We start from the raw sequence: 13,057 nt of genomic DNA, 5'->3' as shown, positions 1-13,057 counted from the left end.
AAAGTCACAAAAATTTATAAAGTGGATTTTATATATTTAACTTTGACAGAAGAGTAATTGATTGTTTAAAACCCCTAAATTAATTCTTTAATAATTCATATTTAGCATACTATCTGCCATTAAAGAACTGAATTGAACTGAACTGAAACAACTGCCACCATTGTCTTCTGCAGAACGGTTTATTTCCCTGCGAAACAATCGGTGTTATATAAAGCACAAGAAACCTGACTAGAGAATGTGTTCATATTACACACTGTCTGAATTGTTTGAGGAGTGGGATCCGTGTGTCTGCAGGACTCCAGCTACGATGGAGTCGGGCCAGAAGCGCTGCGTGGGTCTGTGCTGAGATTTCATCTTCTTGGCTTTGGGAGCGGGGTCAGGATTACTGGCATCCAGCATGGGCTGCAGAATACGCCTGCGGGCATTGATAAACCTTTCAAGAGACAAGAGACAGACAAAGATACGGATAAGACACATGCCAGGATTTCTGCTAGATAGGCTTCCACTGCGTGTAAATCACAAACAAGGTTCATCATTTAGTTTGTGGCCATTAGATGGCGCTATTTTGCTGTGAAGTACACTACGGCTCTTACCAGTTGTTCACCTGTAATAAGGTAAGATTTGTTTGTGCTGCGATCTGTCTTTTCTCGTCTTCTGTAGGATAAGGATGCTGGAAACCAAAAGTAAATGATAAGGTATTATTTAAATTATTTTTGTCTTTATAAGTAAATGTACATGTATGGGTTTATGTAAGTTCTAACCAGATATGATTCAAATGAAGTGCATTTTAAACTCCCCAAGCCGCTCTATGGTTTGTAGGGCAATCATGTAAGAAGAAATCCCTTCCTTTTTCTCACCATGAGATGCTGGAAGAGCCAGGAACGCATGATGTTTGTGGCATGTTTGGGAAGGACGCCTCTTTTGTTTTTCGATTTCTTGTCATCGCCGTCCAAGAGTGAGCACAAGTCCAGGTTCACCTTGGAAGGAAGAGGGAGAAGAGACGAAAGTGAGCGGGGGAGAGGGAGGGGGAGTTGCCACGGAAACAAAGAGAGTCGCCAGTCACCATTTCTTTGGCAGGGGCAGGAATGCCTTCAGTCACCATAGCAACGCAATGGGAGTAATGATACCTAAAATTAAAGCCAAGGAGGGTACATTTACTGAAGGCTTTCATCAAGTAAAAGAGCTGCGGAAAATGCTGTCAATTTTTCTCCTTTCATCAAACTTGTTATTCGCTCAGAAGGACGATTAATGTAAGGCGAGCGGAAATGCAAAAGCGTTTTAATGGATGCATGCTAAATTACCTATTTATTTTCTTTGGGTTCACGCCACTCTGAGACTGGCATATTAACATTTCAGAGAAGTTTAAGACGCATAATCTGCAAGAGCTCCGTGTGCGAATAAATACATTAATAAAAGAAAAAGAAGAGGAAAAATTAACATTTCCACTTTGAAAATAAGGATAATTAATTTCATGCTACCATTGCCACTGAAAGCCGTAAAAAGCAGCAGCTCCCCACTGATTTTAAATTTTTTAAATAAATAAATAATAATCAAGCTCTAAAAACAACCTCCTCATTACATTTGCAGCTGGGTGTCATGTGGCTCTTTCCTCATTCCTCCACACACACACACACACACACACACACACACACAGTGTGTAAGTGTGTGGTTCAGGAAGCAGGGTGAATTAATTGGAGGCTTCATGCAGGGGTATTATTACTGAAAGCTTGTCGGAGATGTAGCTATGGGCGGAACTCTATTCCCAGCCTGCGTGTAGTGAAGCGCCTCGGCCCAAAGTTGGGTATCCACACAGACTCCAGCTGTCTATCAAACCCCAACTCACCTGACTCATAGTTGAGGCATTAAAATACAAACTAACAGTTCTAGAAGTACCCATCAGCTTGAACTTTAACTTCGTCAATAAAAAAGTGAGTAATAAAAGAGGAGCAAAAGCAGAAGAGTATATATGCGCATACAGAAATTGTCAGCTGAACAAAAACAATTCATAGTATTTGTTGAAATATATATATTAAATAACTTTTTTTATTTTTATTTAATAATAAAGAAAATATAACAATAGTATAAATAATGAATTTAATGTAAAAGAAATTGATTAAAAAAAAAAAAAACTAGTAATGACACAGGAACAAATGCAATTTTATATAATATATATATTCATGATAATTTATAAATTTTATTATGATTTATTTATTTTCCAAATTTTAGGGTTTAATGAAACGAATGGATAAAAAAAAAAAAGCTTTTTACTGGATGCATGCTACATTAACAATTTTATTTTGGGGTTATCACCATTCTGAGATTTAAGATGCTTAATCTGCAATAAGCTCAATATGCGAATAAATAAATAAATATATTAATTAAATTAATATAAAGTCATTAAAAATCAACTTAAATAAATGTGTAAAATCATTCTTACATGAATGTTGCATACACTTAATGGGACAATTAATGCATGAATGGACTTATTAATTATTTACACAGAAATCTGTTCTGCTTGTGTTTCTTGCTCTAAATTAATAGGCCCCAAAGAGTCAGCATTAGCAGGCATCAAAATATATAAAACATATATTAAAGTGTCTGAAGCCATGTAAATGCACAACAAATAATATTTATATAATATGTATATCTATCATTTTAAATATTTTATATTGACAGAAAATATGTAAATATATGTTTTGCTTCTTTGTAACAGCAGCGATTCAGTGTTGTAGACATGGTGCTGCAGTTTAGAAATAACTCAACAGATTTCTAGTGTTGAAGTAGTTGATTAGAAGATAGAGCCCTGCGAGCATGAGCGGTTACCCTCACCTGATTGTTTTGGATTTGGATGGTTCCATGTGGTAACCCCTGGGTCAACACCTGCCCCTGTGAGGTAACCATTGCCACCGGCTGATACAGTGTCCCACCTGTGGGAATCAGTCACAGACACAGGAGCGTGGTTATCACACACTTTACCTGCCTGTTGAAAACATCCTCTAATTACCCTGCAACACAAAAACAAACCCTTTCACTGCGCCAAAATAAAACAAAAGGGTGTTCGGAGGGGCTCAAGAGGAGAACAAAGAGTTCTTGTTTTGACACTAATTAGCTTGATTTCACAGTAATTAGACATTCTATATTCACAATGTGAAAGTATTGTTCTGTGTAAAGACAGAAAATGAGTAAAGAGAGAGTTGATAAATAATGTACATGGAAGTCTGCATTAGCTTCCACCAGATGACTGAAATTTGGAAAGAAAAGCGTCTCTGGAAGCTGAGATCTCTGACGTTATAGCAAGTGAAAGGGACTGATGATCGGCCTCCTCACCTGAGACCACCTGAGAGTTGATAGTGGTCATGGCTACGTTGTTCTGTTGCAGCGAACCGGCAGGGACCACGATCCCAGAGGGGTTTACTGAGCTGGAGACAGAGGTGAGGGACGGGGATGAGTTCTGAAGCAGGTCCTGAGAGGAGGACGAAAAGCTGGTTAGTGTCCACGGCTCAGTTAGTTTGGAAAAGAAATAAGGGCTGCCAATTTAACATCTTTGTTTAGTGTTATAAAAATAAAAAATAGCTAAATAACTATTTAAAAATATATATAATTAACACAATCAATTATGACTGTGGTAGACATTATGGCTTCCAATTTAACATTTTATTTAAGTGTGATTAAAAGACAATTAATAGTTCAAAAAGCTATATGTGTGTGTATATATATATATATATATATATATATATATATATATATATATATATATATATATATATATATATATAAGAATAAATAAAATTATAAAAATTTGCACAATTAATTATGTCTGTTGTACAAATTTGGGTATGTGAATTAACTAGTTTAGTTTGAGTAAAAATAATAATAATAATAATCACACACACAAAAAAAATTATATTTATATATACTTCATATTTAGAGGTCAATAAATAAAAACTAAAATTTACCCTTTACATCATACATTATATGTATATATTATATTTACCGATAAATAAATAAATAATAAAAGATTAAATGATCTTATTTTTTTCTTTGCAACAAATTCACTAACGTTAACAATTTTTGTGTCTGTAAGATTTAGCAGTTTCAGAAGGAAATCTTTCTAATTATTCTAATAATTAAATTATAAATTATTCTAATTTTATGCTTAAGATACATTTATTATTACTATTATTAATAAAAACATTTGTGCTGCTTTATATTTTTGCAATACATTCTTTCAGGATTCTATGATGGAGAGAATGTAAAAAAATATATTTATTTGAAAGAAATCTTTTGTAACATTATGAATATCTTTAATATTACTGTTTTAATTTCAAGCATCCTTACTGAATTAAAAAATAAAATCTTATTAAAATAAAAATTTTGAAGAGGTAAAGTATATGTGATTTATTCTGATTAATCCGATCATTTAATGGCCATTTGAATTGAATTATAATCGATTGACTGTTCTACATGAAATGTTCAAAAGTGTGTACTTTAAGTCTTCTCACGCAGAGGTCAGCAAAGTTCAGCAGGAACAGCGAGGGCAAGCCAGATGTGACCTTTTGCATCCCCGAGAGAGGAGCTTGTGTTCATGCAAGTGTAAATGTTACTGGTGTGAGAGTTTGTGCATTCATATGACACTGTGTTTATGTGTTAGAAACAACCTTTAGCCTGTAGACTGAAGGTCTAGGGAGATGTGTTTGTGAGTGACCTGCTGCAGGCCGAGGTTGGTCTGTGATGGTGAATACGGGCCGCCCAGGTCGTTCCGGAGCAGATTGTCACTGTGCATCTTGGTCTTGAGGCAGGTGATGTAACGGTTGCAGAAGTCTTTACAGAGCTCGTTCACCTTCTCCAGCTCCAGCAGGTGAATCCGCAACACCTGGATCGCCTTCACCATCTACATCAACAGAGAAGTAGATACAGGAATGAGTTTATGAAGAATTCTTTCATTAGAGTGGTCTTTTTCAGCATTATTCATATTATTATAGTATTTATGCCTATTTTGAATCAGCTTTTATTTTTATATTTCTTTCAGTTTGTAAGTGCTTATGTCTTGCTAATATGTATATATAGTATATTAAGTACTTCAACTTTTTTCAGGTAGTTGCCAAGGCGAGGCAAAGTTGTACATCTAATATTTATATATTTGATTTGATTTCAGCTTTATTTAAATGACCAGAAATTATATTTAGTAGTTTTACTGCTAATTAACAATAACAAGACTGGCCTAAACAAGAATTTTGCAAGATGCCAATAATAAAATTAAATTTAAATAAAAACATTAAAACTGGCAAAAAGAGCAAAGTGACAAAATAACATTTGGTATTATAAATAAACAAATATAGTAAATAAATAAATGCCATTGTTTTTAAATATAGCATTTTAAATGTATTTATTTATTTATTAAACTACAATATGTATTTTGAAAACCTATATATTATCCACCTTTTATTATATATTCAAGATGTTTTTTTTATTATTAATTGTATGAAAAGAGCAGCAAGGACATTCTGGGGAATAACTCCAATCATAGAAGAAAGAATATTATATGTATCTGAAACAACATTAGTATGAGTAAATAATAATATGAATTAAAAAATCATTTGTAACTGGATTATTCCTTTAAATAAACTAAAACGAGTTTACTCAAAAGAAAAGCTGCGGTGTTTTTCTCACTTCCTTTCCAACGATTATTTGAGGGGACTTCGCCAGCCCTCCCTGCCACTATTTGCCCGGTTGTGTTGTTTAATGCTACAAACACGTCTGAGTTCTGCTGATACAGTTGGACGCGACTGAACTTTCTGTTCCAGCTACCATTCAAACAGTCAAAGTCAGAACTCAAGGACGACCAAATGGGCTAAAAAATGCTTTGCCAAGGAGGAGATAAATCTGCCAATTACTGCAGCTCGTTTAATCAGGGCTCAGTGCCATCTCTCTGAGGCGAGAAGGAAGCGCAGCGCGGGTGCTATAACTGTCGTGGTGAAGAGTTAGTGAACGGAAGACCCGTGCGTGACCAGTGTGTCGTAAAGCACACAGATGCAGAGTTAATTGACTGAGCAGCGCTAGTCGGCCGAGCGCCCCGGTAATGATGAACAGTGACCTTTTTCCTCCTACTTCCCTTAATTTCTAATTACTGTTAACTGTCTTGCAGGGCACAGAAGAGGAGAGATGATGAATATGAGGAGGAGAGTTAAAGGAAACGAGAACAATAGAGGAAAAAAAGAGCTAGAGTGTGGACAAGAGGTGGCCAAGTGTCATTGTGACTAACACTACTGACTTTCTATCTGCAATAAAATGTCACTTAGTGTCATGTTTCCATGCTGTTTGATAGTTAAAGTATCTCAAAAGATGTTTAAAGTGCAAATATGCCAGTAGAGGGCAGTGCAGATGTGACATTTCGATATAAAGGAAGTAAACAGTTTTTTAGCAGCTGAAACTAGATGAGCAAAACCTATTGAGCGTTTACCAGGTTGTCTAGTTCAGGGTCCTCGCTGAAGAAAGGCTTGTGGTCCTGTTCTTGCTGGTGGACGAAGTTCTCGATGTCGACGTCGAAGCTGGCGGAGGTGATGCATTCTGATCCCTGCGTGGCTTGTTCACACTTCTCAAACAGCAATGCCAGAAGAGGAAAAAGAGGATGCCTGCAGGACACAGACGGCTATTATTACTATTTTTAAACTATGCAGTATGTACAGTATACTGTGGTCAGTATGCAAATGTAAAAAAAAAGTCCATAGTTTCAACAAACATATTAAGAAGCATAACTTTTTCAACACTGATATAAGAAGATCTGAAGGATCACGTGACCGTGAAGACTGAAGAATAAATTACATTAAAATATATTGCATTTTTTTACTGTATTTTTGATCAAATAAATGCAGTGTTGGTGAGCATAAGAAACCCCTTTCAAAAACATTTGTAAAAATCTTACCAACTCCAAACTTTTAAACAATAATGTATGTTTCACATATTGTGTAGGAAGTTCAGAGGATATACTGTGCAGTATGCAATAAGCAGTGTTTAATAAGTTAACCAGAAAATAACCAGTCTCTTAGCTTCAGGCAGGATGGATGACAGCTGAATATAAAAGCTTTGTCATCTTCATCTGATTGTAGGCATAAGCTCCGTCTAAAGGTTTCTTCTAGCAAGTTGACATTTGTCGTGTTAACAGCATTAACATTTCCTGTATCATCAGAGAATGAATATGTTTGCACTGGTTTAAGTCTGTCTAGAGAGAGGCTTCTGCTGAAGAGCAAACCTAATGAAAGCTAAGATTCACTCAGATTAGCCTCTTGAAATCTAAGCCTAGCCCGACATGCTGAACTCTGATTCAATTAATAAGAAAACAACATCACCACAAATGATTAAGGGTCATGCTTTTTCAATGAGGACTATCATAATGCATCATATCCAGACTATAAAAAAAATTCATGTGCAGTAAGATCATAATAATAATATAGTATGTTTCTTTAGTCATAATTAACAATTCCTGGTTAGTTTTGAATCTGTTCAACGAGGAATCATGACATTCACTGAACGAATGAATCTTTTTATTCACTCAATAAAAAGATCCTGTTCATAACAGTCATATGTTCCCAGATCGGACATATTTGCTTGTGCTGTTTTTGTTGCATGCAAGAAGCACTATGTCAAAATAGTAATCAAAAAAATGCTCTATACTATCCTATCTTATGTGATTTCCTGTGTGTATATGTATTGTTTTTTTTCCTTGCAGAGTCTGTTTGAGAGACTGAAAAGGCTGTGAGACTGGGTGAGGGGCCCAGGCTCCGGCTGTAACCCACCACTCTCATTTGCAGCCTTTAATAGCTGGCTATATTAGACTCTAATCTGCCTGATCCCAATTTAATGCCGCTCCCTCTAGCTGACGTGACAGGAATACTAAACAGGCTTGCAGTGCTGAGCAGCGAGGCGATCTGCGCTCCCTCCAGGCTCGTCCCGCTCCCCTCCGCCGTGCCAGCCCCTCTTCCTCTCTCCCCTCCCCAGTCACACTAAATCCTGGAGGGCATGGCTGGGTTATCTCTCCCCTTCTCTCTCTTCACAGGCCTGGATCATAACCCGGACACAGCCCTGAAGGCCCAAAGCCAAAGGATGCTATCAATTTAGCTCTCCGAGGATTTGGCAAGTAGGCTGAGGAACAAACTACCCAGAAATTAGAGCATAAAATCAAATTGGAAAGTTAAGCCACAAGGTACAGGTTGATCCGAACACACACATTCCCTGGAGTGAGTCTAATAATCCTGCATTATCTTCATTAGGAGGTTTTATTTCATAACTATCATCTGCAGTAGAAACTCCATGCGGTTTTTGGAAACTTCAGTCATGCCTTGCATACAGATGCGATGATGGACATGAAGCAGCTCCATTCTGAACATTATCTCAGACGACATAACAATCGCAGTAAAATCTTTGTTACTAAAGATGGCCAGAACACTTACAGCAGTTACTCTGTAAACTGATTGCCTCGGTTGTTTCAAAGGCTAAATGAGGTTGGGAAAACTCTTAAATGTAATCTGATCTCTCCGACAACTCCAGACTTTTAAATCTCTTCATCTATGCGTTCTGGATGAGGCCGTGTGCCGCAAAGTGCCGAGCTAATCGGTTAATCTTTCAAAATGTGCCGGTTAAAATGAAACACTTAATGCTATTTGTCTTTAACCTTTAGTTATCATCTCTCAACTCTTGCGGGAAAGACCGTCCAGACTGCCATCCCTCAAACGTGAAAGAGTCGGCTCGTATAATTGTAAGCAGAGGGGCCATTAGAAGGACTTTTACATTTTATGATAAGAATGTTGTTAGACTTCTAAGCAGTTGTTAGAATAGAATAGAATAGAATAGAATAGAATAGAATAGAATAGAATAGAATAGAATAGAACAGAGCAAAAACTTTTTTTTTTTGCTGGCTTAACATAAAAACGAACTACTGTTATTCAATTCACAAACAAATTATTTGTATGAGTAAGTACTTTAATGAAATTAATTCTTCAAAAAGATTTGAAGAGTTGTCAAATTAAATCCGTGGTAATCAGATCGCTGTATAAACGCCTCAGTTCAAATGGCATCCCTTCATCTGTACTAGTGTTTTTAATATAAAATAAATATGAACGAACATCTCATGCCTCACGTAATCGCTCAATCAGTGTTTCAACCATGGACAGGTGCCAATAAGCCTATGACATGCTATGCAGTTGCTAAGGTGTTCAGATTGGTTTGTGTTGCCATATAGATGCTATGGTGTTCCTGGTAGTTTCTAGGGTGTCAGTATATGGTTGCCAGGGTGTTGTCATACAGCTGCTATGGTTCTCAGTATTTTTGTGGTTGTTAGGGTATTTTGTGTGGTTTCCAGGGCACTGCTACTGTATGCAGTTGCTAGGCTGGTCAGGGTGTTTTTAAGATCAATGCTATGTGGTTGCTAAGGCGTTCTGGGTGGTTGCTAAGTCTCTATAAAATAATGTTCAAAAGAAACAGAGATTTGAGCAGCCCTGAGCAATACAATTGACTAACGAGTATTAGATTCATTCCCATCCCGCTAACACGAGCACACACGTTCAGACATCTTCAGACAGTCAGTCTGTGAAGTTCAGAACACTCTGCACCCTGGAGACACAAGACAGGATGAAACGGAATGAAACTCGAAATCTACAGTTTTAAATTGAGGAACAAAATCTTACTCCGATATAAATGAGCCCTCAGAGATTTCCTTTGAGTACTACTTACCAAAACCTGCCAGTAACGGTCTCAAATATACATCCTTGTGATCAGGACCGACTCGCTATCAAGATGAATCTATGGCTCAGATAAGACGACGACTTCTGCTATAGAAACCATTACTAAGAGAGAGAGTCGTTAAGATGTTGGGCACCAAATGACTGCGACAGCTTCCCTACAGCGAATGTAAACAGAATTTATGGTGCATTACAGCGGCTGGGGAGAACTGGCTCACCATTTCCTCTCTGGCTGTCAAATTAAAAGCATTCCTGTTGGGACTGATATGCGCTGCTGCTACTGCTGGGTCTACTAAAGCTGTTCTCGAACTCTTTCCTTTTCCTTTTCTTCTTTTCTGTTTGGTATTCCATCTTTTTCCCTCTATCTCTCTCTCTCTCTCTTACGTTGGTCCAAGACACTCCTGATCCACTGGAGCTCAATGAAGACAGCATGACTGTGCACCATGAGACCGAAATCCAGTATCAATGCAAATCCACTCAGCACCCGCCAATCTGAGTCACGGCGAGAAGGGAAAAACACATATAAACCCATTCAGACATTTCAATACCTTAAAACAGGCACACCTTCGGGGGTCTGAATGCTACACATAAACACAAATACATCAAAAGACGGAGTCTGAGAGGATACAATTCTGTACACACAAAACCCCTTTGTCTAAATTTGAAGGATTTATTATGGATTATAATGGATACAAATTACAAATAGATTGGCTACATTGGATTTGCTTGTAGAAAGAGTCTAATTTATTTCAATTTGATATTATAATAAATCAGAGATTTGCCTTAAGAATGAAGGATTGAAAAACATTTTAAAAGCTTGACTTTGCTAGCTTTCTCATCAAACTCTTCCCATCTGAGTTTCCTTTCCGTTTGACTCTTATCATTGTGGAAGAGCACTGAATTTTACACCCTCAGGAACTACTTTGGATACATATTACAATTTCATCTCCTGGATGCGGGATTTTATTGGACCTAATTTTGGATATGTCGCAAGTACCCCACAGGAAAGAGACCCCCTGCCATGTTTCTAATAAGAAGAGAAGGTCTCAGATGCTTTAAAAGAGAGTGCAGTAACTCGTTAAGATAATTACTGTATTCCACTGTTAATAATTAAGCAATGCACGCCAGAGCATAGACTCCACAACTCAAACTTGCAATACTGGCAATTAGAGAAACGAGAGGTGCAGAAATAAACACCAACCAGCCAAATTGAATCCAAACAATAGATGAGGATACACTATAAACAAACAGATACACACAAAAATCTGCTCTGTAAATACCCACAATAGTTTTGGAGGTGAGATACCATGTTGCTCTTTAATCTACATAACAAATGCAGAACAAATCTACTGTGAAAAAAATAAAATAAAATAAAAATATGCCACTAATGTTTAAGGTTGGAAAGATATTTAAATGCTCATCAAGGATGCATTTATGCTGTATGATCAAGAAAAACAGGAGTGGAAAACAGTCATGTTGTGTAATATTACAATTTAAAATAACTGTTTCTATTTAAACATGTTTTAAAATGATCCATTTATTTCTGGGACAGCAAAGGTGAATTTTAGTGAATTTTTTTGTAATCAGTGTCACATGATCCTTCAGAAATCATTGTAATATGCATTTTCAAGAACTCAAGAATCATTATTATCAATACTGAAGGTAGATGTGTAGTAGAATGTATAATAGAAAGAAAAAAAAAACAATTTTTTATGTTATAATGTAAATAATTTATTGCCAATTCTGATCAATTTAAAGCTGCGGTAGGGAACTTTTGACGCTCTAGCGGTTAATAAACAGAACTGCTTGCGTCTTGTGAAAGAACATCGTAGCCGGAACTACTTCTCTCTGTTTATGTCTATGAAGAATCACAAAGGTACTGGGTTACTCCGCCGCGGTATCCCCGAAGCAATCTAAAATAGTCCGAATATAAACACTTATTATAGGTGCAGTGAATCCCTAGTGATTCAGGACAAGCTAAAAACGCGGTTTGGAAAATGGATTCATGGTGTACTTGCTTATTTTATATATTTTTCTACATTTTGAACACAAACAAAGTTACTGACCGCAGCTCTGATTGGTTGTTTTCTTACCGGGAGCGGTCTGTAACTACAAATGGTTATGGGACCACTGGGAGGAGCCAGAGGAGCTTGATTTTTTTCACAGATTATCTGTCTCATATTCTACTGTCAGGACATAATGACAGGTTTAACAAATATGTAAAAAATATATATTTACAAAAGTTACTTACTGCAGCTTTAATGCATTTAATGAAAATATAAAAAAGTGAAATAAATAAATTTTCCCCAAACTTTTGAATAGAAGTCCATAATGCAAAATCAGCTTCATGCTCTCCATTTATTTAGCTAAAAAAATATTAATATATAAACTAGGGCCGGGACTTTAACGCGTTAATTGAGATTAATTAATTACACAAAAAATACCCGTGTTAATTAAGATTAATTAGTAACAGAAAAAAAATTCCCGCATTTTTTATAACTTATTTTTGCACCGCGGAACGTTTCTCACTGGATGAGTTTCGGCGACCGATTATACTGAAGCACCAACTAGCGTTCGCATATCACCGCAGCACATGATCGAACCTCAAGTATCACCTCGACGCAAAACATATAGCAGCTAGCGTGGACTTTACACTTTATGTTGAACTATGTATTATTTTGTTGGTGCAACAGTTTATGTTGAACTCTTTATTGTTTTGGCCAAGGTTATTGAGAGTTGGACTTAGTATGTTATGGCCTCTGAAGCAACAGAGAGATGTTTTCTAATAGTCAGGGTTTCCAATGTTCTGAATGTAATTGACAATATTGTGTTTTACTTAAAAAACACTTTACAGAAGGTTCCAGCACCTATAAGCTTCCTGAATTTCTGAAATGCACTATTTCTAAATTGTTTCTAAATATGCTATTGCTACACTTCATGGCAAAAATTGCACTGGTCTGCTAGACTTGGTTGAACAAAAATAAACAATATTTTGTTGCTTAAGCTTATGTATTCAATCATTATTCAGTGGTATACTATAAATCCATGTGAAAAAAAATTACTTCGCACTGTTCTTAGATCAAATATTTATATGCGATTAAAATGCGATTAATTTCGATTAATTACTTACAAAGCCTCTAATTAATTAGATTAATTTTTTTAATCGAGTCCCGGCCCTAATATAAACAGTTTTGTCACCCTTTTTTCTTGTGTCTCTAATAGACTCAACATGTACATAGTTGCTTTGCCAATATAACACTGACTCTGCAATCATGAGAAATTCTAATGCATATTTTTGCATATATTATGAACTTAAAATACTT

General features: G+C 36.3%; 1 protein-coding gene across 1 annotated transcript in view; it reads right to left on the bottom strand.

The window, feature by feature from the left end:
- Window positions 1-13,057, bottom strand: part of LOC113109876 (homeobox protein PKNOX2-like) — a 55,309-nt gene that overhangs the window by 2,176 nt on the left and 40,076 nt on the right. The window contains exons 5-11 of the mRNA XM_026273686.1: window positions 6,461-6,632; window positions 4,706-4,891; window positions 3,328-3,463; window positions 2,830-2,927; window positions 858-977; window positions 594-670; window positions 255-433 (exon numbers count right to left, since the gene is read on the bottom strand). Coding sequence (XP_026129471.1) covers window positions 255-433; window positions 594-670; window positions 858-977; window positions 2,830-2,927; window positions 3,328-3,463; window positions 4,706-4,891; window positions 6,461-6,632 — 968 coding nt within the window. The remainder of the gene's footprint in view (window positions 1-254; window positions 434-593; window positions 671-857; window positions 978-2,829; window positions 2,928-3,327; window positions 3,464-4,705; window positions 4,892-6,460; window positions 6,633-13,057) is intronic.

Source organism: Carassius auratus, chromosome 10 (assembly GCF_003368295.1).
Source record: "Carassius auratus strain Wakin chromosome 10, ASM336829v1, whole genome shotgun sequence".
Lineage (NCBI taxonomy): Eukaryota > Metazoa > Chordata > Actinopteri > Cypriniformes > Cyprinidae > Carassius > Carassius auratus.
Note: the sequence above shows the minus strand (reverse complement) of the source record. Positions and strands in the feature narration are given on the sequence as shown.